The sequence below is a fragment of the Cebus imitator genome, unplaced genomic scaffold (assembly GCF_001604975.1).
Source record: "Cebus imitator isolate Cc_AM_T3 unplaced genomic scaffold, Cebus_imitator-1.0 Scaffold722, whole genome shotgun sequence".
Lineage (NCBI taxonomy): Eukaryota > Metazoa > Chordata > Mammalia > Primates > Cebidae > Cebus > Cebus imitator.
This window is the reverse complement of record NW_016108037.1, coordinates 355,408-364,622: the sequence shown is the minus strand read 5'-3', so window position 1 is coordinate 364,622 and position 9,215 is coordinate 355,408. Positions and strand designations below refer to the sequence as shown.

The 9,215-nt window shown below is 50.4% G+C and overlaps 1 protein-coding gene across 2 annotated transcripts in view; it reads right to left on the bottom strand.

Annotated features, from left to right (window-relative positions):
• Positions 1-7,845, bottom strand: part of TXN2 (thioredoxin 2) — an 11,669-nt gene extending 3,824 nt beyond the window's left edge. For both annotated transcript variants that reach the window (XM_017519027.2, XM_017519029.2), the window contains exons 1-3: positions 7,741-7,845; positions 6,675-6,925; positions 3,377-3,500 (exon numbers count right to left, since the gene is read on the bottom strand). In XM_017519027.2, the coding sequence (XP_017374516.1) occupies positions 3,377-3,500; positions 6,675-6,925 (375 nt within the window). In that variant the 5' untranslated portion in view covers positions 7,741-7,845. The remainder of the gene's footprint in view (positions 1-3,376; positions 3,501-6,674; positions 6,926-7,740) is intronic.
• Positions 7,846-9,215: the final 1,370 nt, after the last annotated feature.

The following is a 9,215-nucleotide window of genomic DNA, read 5'->3' as shown; positions in this document are numbered from 1 at the left end:
CCAGATGAAGGTCATAATGATCCCACTCATGTAAACCTCCACACATGCCTGAACACGCACAGACCTTGCTGGCTATCAGGTATACAGCAGACGTGCTGTATAGACGTGAATGGAGGTGTAGTCATTACTGATCAAGGGATTTTTTTAAGTTGAGCTTAAACACACACGCGTATGCACACATGTGCACGTGCGCACACACACACCCATGCTAGGGGCTCACAGGAAACCTGGGCTGGAATGGGACTTCCCTCTCCCCCGAGGAGGTGGCCGAGGTTCTGCTGCTCCTGTGTTTGGCTCACATATCAGGAGGGGCCAGTGCCTGTAAACACTGCCTTACGTGGAAGTGCACAGGGCCGTGGCACACTCTTCTGGAATGTTTTGAGTGTGAAAGAGGCAGTGACTGAGCCAAATGAAGAGCTGAGGAAAAGAGCCACTAAGCTGTGTTGCCTGTTTTTCTTTTTTTTTTTCCTGAGATGGAGTTTCGCTCTTGTTGCTGAGGCTGGATTGCAATGACACAATCTTGGCTCACCGCAACCTCTGCCTCCGGGGTTCAAGCAATTCTCACGCCTCAGCCTCCCAAGTAGCTGGGATTACAGGCACGCACCACCATGCCTGGCTAATTCTGTATTTTTAGTAGAGATAAGTTTTCTCCATGTTAGTCAGGCCTGGTCTTGAACACTGACCTCAGGTGATCTGCTCACCTCGGCCTCCCAAAGTGCTGGGATTAGAGGCATGAGCCACCGCACCCGGCCAGAACCTCCTATCCTTGGATAAAGACCCTCTACACTCAGGGCAGGAGTGTGTATGTGTGTGCTGTCTCTTTCCACTAACCCATAGCCCGCCTGCACTGCCACTGAGCTCGATGTCCTGGCATGTCTTCTGTCTCACCCCGATCGCATCCATCTGTTAACTCAGCTAAGGACCTGCCAAGGGAAAGGCACAGTGCTGGGTGCTGCGGGACACTGCAGCCTCCTCCTCGGCTCATTACAGGGTTAAAAGGAAAAGATCACTGTCACGTACTGCTTTTTTGTGTCGGGTATGATATAAACACCTGCATATGCTATCTCACACACTCCAGGTTGTGGGCAGGGTCATTTTAACGATGAGAATTCTGAGACTCAAAGGCTGAGCAACTATTGCAAAATGATGTGGTGTATGCTGGGTGTGGCGGCTCATGCCCGTAATCTCAGCACTTTGGGAAGACTAGGAAGGCAGATCATCTAAGGTCAGGAGTTCGAGACCAGTCTGGCCAACATAGTGAAACCACGTCTCTACTAAAAATACAAAAATTAGCAGGTCATGGTGGCGCATGCCTGTAGTCCCAGCTACTCAGGAGGCTGGGGCAGGAGAATGGCTTGAACCCAGGAGGCAGAGGTTGCAATGAGCTGAGATTGTGCCATGGCACTCCAGGGTGGGTAATACTATCTCAAAACAGACAAACAAGGCCAGGCACGGTGGGTCACGCCTATAATCCCAGCACTTTGGGAGGCTGAGGCAGGTGGATCATCTGAGGTCAGGAGTTCAAGACCAGCCTGGCCAACATGGTGAAACCCCATCTCTACTAAAAATACAAAAATTGGCCGGGCGCGGTGGCTCAAGCCTGTAATCCCAGCACTTTGGGAGGCCGAGGCGGGTGGATCACAAGGTCAAGAGATCGAGACCATCCTGGTCAACATGGTGAAACCCCGTCTCTACTAAAAATACAAAAAATTAGCTGGGTGTGGTGGTGGGCGCCTGTAATCCCAGCTACTCGGGAAGCTGAGGCAGGAGAATTGCTTGAACCTGGGAGGTGGAGGCTGCAGTGAGCCAAGATCTCGCCACTACACTCCAGCCTGGGCGACAGAGAGAGTCTCAAAACAAAACAAAACAAAAACAAAAAGGTATTTCAAGAAAACCAGAAATCTAGATTTTCACATGAAATATGAATTTCAAATATCAGCATCTGGTTCCTATTACTTTAAAATACTTTGAGTGCCAAAGTAAAAGTGTCTGTGAGCCAGACTGGGCCCACGGGCTGCCAGGTGCGACCTTAGCTCTGTAACAGTGCCACCCTCAGCATGGCTATCCAGAGACCCCTCCCAATCTGGCTGTAGTCTGCTTTCCCCAGCTCCGTGCTCGGCCCTTCACTCTGGCCACCCAGACAAAGTAGACCTCTCCCTTTTCTCCAGTGCAGTAGCCTCCAAGGCCCAAAGGGTGCCCCTACCCCACACACCTCCAGGCATCTGGCCCCTGCTGGTCTGTAAGCAATCCAGGCTCATCAGACCTCAGGGCTTTTGCTTTGCCTGAATAGTACTTCCAAAAACCCACATGCTTCACTCCCTTCCTGTTTTTGCTCAAAGGGAGATCTACCCTAGCTCACCCTTTAAAAAAGAAACTCTGCCCGTACTCAGTACTCCCGTCCCCTTTTCCCGATGTTATTTTTCTCCATTGAACTTATTATCTAAAACGGTGGTCAGCGAACTATAGTTCACGGGCCCAATACAGCCTACTGCTTGTTTTTGTAAATAAAGTTTTATTGGAACATAGCCACGTTCATTTGTTTGTATAGTGTCTATGGTTGCTTTCAGCTGCTAGGACAGCTAAACGGTTGCAGCAGACACCATTACCCCTGCAAAGCCTCAAATACCAACTGGTCCTTTAGAGGCAGAGTTTGCTGACCCCTGATTTAAAATACTAGAACGTAGACTCCATGAAGGCAGAGATTTTGTCAGTTTTGTTCACTGCTTATCCTCGGCACCAAGTAACAGTACCTGGCGCTTGAGGGACTCTCAACTATCTGCTGAATAAATGGACAAACACAGCAACCATGTGAGATGACCCTTCCTTCTTCCCTGCGCATCCTTCACGGCTCAGCTCAGAGCTTCTCTCTAACGTGAAGCCTTGCCTGCCCAGCTCCCCCGCGAGCAATCAGTCCCTTCTTCCTTCATGCACCTCTTTTAGCACTTCTCACCCTATGCTGAGATGGTCCTTCTACCTGCTGTTCTCTCCTGCTAGACCACGAGCTGCTTAGAGACAAGATCTCATCTTATTTGTGTCACAATCACAAATGCTTGGTGCACCGAGCTCCCAAATGACTGCACGCTGAACAGGCGGGTGGATGAATAAAGGAATGTATCAAAGTCCAACAGTAAGAGAATGATCTCGAGTTTTTGGGTCATATAATCTACTTCCTAAAAGTGGTGATGAGAGACAGGTGGCCCAGAGGATCAACGGTCACCTCTGCAAAGCGCTCTGAGCTCCTAAAAGCTCTGGAAAAACCAAGACACCCTGCTTATCGGCTCCCTGGTGTTCCCCAAGACATCTCCTACACCAGCTACCCCTGGGCCTGACGCACCCTACACTGGCTGGCCTGTGGCAACCCCCTGCCAATCCATACCTCATACTCAATGGCAAGGTCGGTGTGGTCATCAATGTCCACCTTGGCCATCACCACCTTCCCGTGCTGCTTGGCCACCATCTTCTCTAACCTCGGCCCCAGGATCTTGCAGGGTCCACACCACCTCCAAAGGCGAGAAAGGAAGCATCCCGTCAGTCACAAGAGCACTCAGCATCCCCTACTGGCTCCCCAGACCTGCATCTTTCCAAGGAATCTTCTGCCTTTATTGTCTCTGTTTACCATGTTTAAAAATGAACACACCAGGCTGGGCGCAGCGGCTCATGCCTGTAATCCCAGCATTTTGGGAGGCTGAGGTGGGTGGATCACTTGAAGTCAGGAGTTTGAGACCAAACTGGCCAACATGGTGAAACCCGTCTCTACTAAAAATACAAAAATTAGCTGGGTGTGGTGGTGTGCAACTATAATCCCAGCTACTAGGGAGGCTGAGGCAGAATTGCTTGAACCCAGGAGGCAGAGGTTTAAGTGAGCTGAGATCATGCCACTGCACTCCAGCCTGGGCGACACAGCAAGATTCCGTCTCAAAAAACAAAGCAGGTCGGGTGCGGTGGCTCACACCTGTAGTCCCAGCACTTTGGGAGGCCGAGGTGAGCAGATCACGAGGTCAAGAGATCGAGATCATCCTGGCCAACATGGTGAAACCCCGTTTCTACTAAAAAATGCAAAAATTAGCTGGGCATGGTGGCGTGTGCCTGTAGTCCCAGCTACTTGGGAGACTGAGGCAGGAGCATTGCTTGAACCCGGGAGTCAGAGGTTGCAGTGAGCCGAGCTTGTGCCACTGCACTCCAGCCCGGCACCTGGCGACAGAGCAAGACTCTATCTCAAAAAACAACAACAACAAAGAACAAAGCAAAACAAAACAAAAAAGAAAAAAGAAAGTGTTTTCTTTCACCCCCAGGCTACTCTGCGATCCCACAGCCCGAGTTGACCTGATCACTGCCCTAATCACAGGTATTCCCGTCTCGCTGGCGAGCTCATCCAGGACAGGCCTGGTGCTGTCACCTCTATGTATGTGGCACCAAGGAAAGCGCCTGGCACTGAATGAACAACTCACACTCCACTTCCTTACTGAACAGAATGAGGCATTACTCCATTTATTGTTCATTCTGGAAGCCCTCTCTGGACTGCTCACTATACCAGGAAGGCAAAATAGTTCCACCTTTCACAAACCCCTGCTGACAACTCATATTTCATTCTCAGAATTTATTTATTTTTGAGATGGAGTCTCACTCTATTGCCCAGGCTGGAGTGCAATGGCGTGATCTCGGCTTACTGTAACCTCCGCCTCCTGGGTTCCAGCGATTCTCCAGCTTCAGCCTTTTGGGCAGCCAGGTGTGGTGGTACACGGTGCTCCCAGCCAGGCCTAACGGTTTTAAATGCAGAGAACAGACCAGGTGTAGTGGCTTACATCTGTAATCCCAGCACTCTGGGAGGCTGAGGCGGGTGGATCACCTGAGGTCAGGAGACCAGCCTGGCCAATATGGCAAAACCCCATCTTTACTAAAAATACAAAAAAATTAGCCGGGTGTGGTGACGGGCTTCTGTAGTCCCAACTACTTGAGAGGCGGAGGCAGGAGAATCGCTTGAGCCCAGGAGGCAGAGGTTGCAGTGAGCTGATCGTGCCACTGCACTCCAGCCTGGGCAGCAGAGTAAGACCCTGTCTCAAAAGAAAAAAGAAAAAAAAAAACAAAAAACCCTCAGGCCTGGTGCAGTGGTTCATCCCTGTAATTCCAGCACTTTGGGAGGCCAAGATGGGAGGACTGCTTGAGATCAAGAGGTAGAGACTGCAGTAAGCCTTGATTGTATCACTGCACTCTATACCCTAGCCAGGGTGACAAAGTGAGACCTTGTCTCAAAAAATAAATAAATAAATAAAAACAACTCATAACACCTAAAAACCCTTTGTGCAAGACCTTAACTCCTATTACAAGTGAAGAAAGGGTACACGAGAATATCAAGTGGCCTGCCCAAGGCCACAGGGTGAGTCAGAGAAAGAACTGGAAAGACGGCAAAAGAATCTGTCAGATACCTGCCCAGAAGGCCCTTTAATATCTTTTTTTTTTTTTCCCTGAGATCAAGTTTCACTTTTTTGACAGGCTAGAGTGCAACAGCGTGATCTCGGCTCACTGCAACCTCCACTTCCTGGGTTCAAGCGATTCTCCTGCCTCAGCCTCCCGGGTAGCTGGGATTACAGGCACCTGCCACCACGCCTGGCTAATGTTTGTATTTTTAGTAGAGACAGGGTTTCACCATGTTGGCTAGGCAGGTCTCGAACTCCTGACCTCAGGTGATCCGCCTGCCTTGGCCTCCCAAAGTGCTGGGATTACTGCAACCGACCTGAAGGCCCCTGATTTTGTAACTTATGCTTCACTGGTTCCTCCCAGGATGCCTCATTCAGAGGGCTTTGTCCAGCTTTTGCGTAGTTAGGTGTCTAGCCAGGCCCCAAAGGTCTAGAAATGAAAAAAGCCAGGCTAAAAATCAGAAGGGCAGAGGGACTTAAATATTTCTCTCTAAAACAAACTCAGCACTGAAAGGAAACTCCTTCCTATGCCCTGTATGCTTGGGCACCACAGCAGTGACACTGATGTTTTTTGTTGTTTTTTTTTTGAGACAGAGTTTCGCTCTTTTTGCCCAGGCTGGAGTGCAATGGCATGATCTCAGCTCACTGCAACCTCTGCCTCCTGGGTTCAAGTGATTCTCCTGCCTCAGCCTCCCAAGTAGCTGGGATTACAGGCGCATGCCACCACCCCTGGCTACATTTCTATTTTTAGTAGACAGGGTTTGGTTATCAGATTGGTCTCAAACACCTGATCTCAAATGATCCACCTATCTCAGCCTACCAAAATGCTGGGATTACAGGCATGAGCCACCATGCCAGGCCAACACTGATAACTTTTTGCCAGCCCTTCCCACAGTTTTCGTGGCAAAATGTTAAAATCAACTTATCTGCAGGGCCAGGAACTGGTATACACCAAAAGCAAGGTGACACTACAGTTGTATTTTTCCAACTCTGGTCCATGCAGAAGATGACGCTGAGCTTTCTGGGCAGTGAGAACACAATATGTGTTTCCCAGCACTAACCACAGTCAGCTTTGCAGGCTGTTCACTCATCTGTCTTCTACCAGACTGCACTCCCCTTGACAGCAGGGACTGGGTCTGACCAGTCTTTGTAATGAGTCTACATATGAGCAGCATCAAATATGGTCCTGGGACATAGCAGGTGTTCAATAAACAGTTGAACATGTAGGACCCTAGTCTTCCATGGACCCCCAGTACTCACTGTGCATGGAAATCCACAACCACTGGCGTCTCACTGTTGACCACTCGGTCTTGAAAGTCGGGGCCATCCTGGATATTAAAGGTTGTCAAGGAGATCCTGGTAGTGTATATTGTCCGGGCTGGGTTGGGTGTTACAGTCAGGCCACCAGGGGTCTGCAGGGCTCTGGAGGTGAGGGGTGGCCACCAACCCTGAGAGGGCTTCCTGGAGATGACCGACACCAGGAACCTCCTCAGGAGAAGTCGCTGAGCCATCTGTGAGGGAAAGAGGTGGAAGAACTAGGGTACACAAAAAGGAAGGCAACACACTAGAAAAAGAAAGGGATTTGGGGAGTACTTGGGGTTCAAGAAGAGGCAGAGTTGGAAGCAAAATGCAAGGAAATAATATATAAGATTTGTAGTGTAGAAGTGACGAAGCAATGAGAATCAAAGGGAAGGAATAGCGAGGCAAACCAGAAGGATAAGAAAACTGGCTTCACAACCAAGAAGAAATCAGGATTGAGATTATAACAGAAGAATGAGAGGAATAAACCAATATTTATGGTGCACCTGCTAAGGGCCAAGTGCCTTACATACATTATTGGTCTTCCTACAGCAACTTTGAGGAAGTTGCTATTGTATTGCCCATATCGCAAATAAGGAAAGGAATCCGAGGCTCAAGCAAGTTAAGTGACACGTCCAAAGTACCCCCGCTATTAAGTGACAGCCAACATTGGAACCTAGGGTCGTCTGCCAAGTCCTCACTCCATTATTGCTCTTTGAAAACGTGTTTTAGTGGGAGATTAGGAGGATAAAAGGATCGGGAAAGATGACACGTAATAATTCAAGGAGGAACTAGGAGTGTGAGAGGAACCAAAAACGAACAGACATGTACTGGAGAGAACCAATCAAGAAGGGACATGTGTGGAGGGAACCGGGTAAAATCGGACCTACCAGAGACCCCGGCTCTGCGGCAAGCCAGGTTCCCCCGCCCGGGGCCTCCTCCCGCCCAGCGCCAGCCTGCGCAGCAACGCGCTAGCGGCATGCCACAGCCTTGACGCCACCTCGGGCCACCCCCACGGGGCTCCTACCTCCCTGCACCGCCAGCGGAGGGATGCACAACCCAGCCCTCCCTGTCAAGGGCACTCCTGTCGTCACTTCCTCAGAGGGCGGGCCTTAACGTCACCTCCGGGGGCAGACAGGCGGAAAAGCATCCGTCTCCAATTTGGGGGTCGAGGATTTTCCGCCAAAAGGGATGGCGGGAGGAGGCACAGCTGAAGGGGCGGGGCCTCAGTTAGGAACCGGAAGCGATGCAGAGGCCGTTGGGGGATTGGAAGAGGCGGGCGGACCCTGGTCTGGGCAGATGGAGGGTTGCGGAGGAGGAACCGGAAGAGGTGGGCGGGCCCTGGAGGAAGGACCGGAAGAGGAGGTGATGGGGCGGGAGCGGGGGCGTGTAGGAAGGGAAGATACTTAAGGGGAGAAAAGGCGGTTGAGAGGTCCCCGTGGTTCTGGATTTTGCCAACTTCTTTTGCTTTATTTTATTTATTTGTGAATGACAGCGTGTCGCTCTGTCGCCCAGGCTGGCAGCGGCGGTAGCAAGGCAGGGTACTTAAGGGAGAAAGGCGGTTGAGAGGTCCCCGTGGTTTTGGATTTTGCCAATCCCTGTTGCTTTATTTTTATTTATTTATTTATGAATGAGAGAGTCTCGCTGTGTCGCCCAAGCTGGAGTGCGATGGTGCGATCTTGGCTCACTGCAACATCCAACTCCTGGGTTCAGGCGATTCTCCTGCCTCAGCCTCCCAAGTAGCTGGGATTACAGGCGCGTGCCACCACAACCTGCTAATTTTGTATTTTTAGTAGAGATGGAGTTTCTCCGTGTTGGCCAGGCTGGTCTCGAACTCCTGAGCTCAAGTGATCCGCCCCCTTTGGCCTCCCAAAGTGCTGGGATTACAGTCGTGAGCCACTGCACTTATCCTATTTAAGTTTTGACTAGCAGCCTCACCCATTATCTTCCTGTTCCTGGGATTTGTAATACAAAGAACAATTTTCAACCAATCAATAGCTTAACATAAATTCTTTCTCATTCAGGTAGGCTTGCATATGAAAGAAAAAAAAAATTCTTCTTGCTCTGTCGCCAGGCTGGAGTGCAGTGGCCCGATCTTGGCTCACTGCAACCTCTGCCTCCCAGTTCAAGCGATTTCCCTGCCTCAGCCTCCTGAGTAGCTGGGACTACAGGCACGCACCAATACGCTACGCTAATTTTTTGCATTTTAGTAGAGACGGGGTTTCACCATGCTGGCCAGGATAGACTTATACAGGCATCATCTCTGCTGACCCTTCCCTGGCCGCCTCTGTGCATCCATCGTTGACCAGACAATATTCTTTATTATTGGAACTGCCTTTGCAAAATGATGACAGTAGGCTGGGTGCGGTGGCTCACACCTGTAATCCCAGCACTTTGGGATGTTAGATATAGTGAGCTCTAAGTTTCTCTTCAAAGAATCAGTATGTCAGGCCGGGCGCGGTGGCTCAAGCCTGTAATCCCAGCACTTTGGGAGGCCGAGGC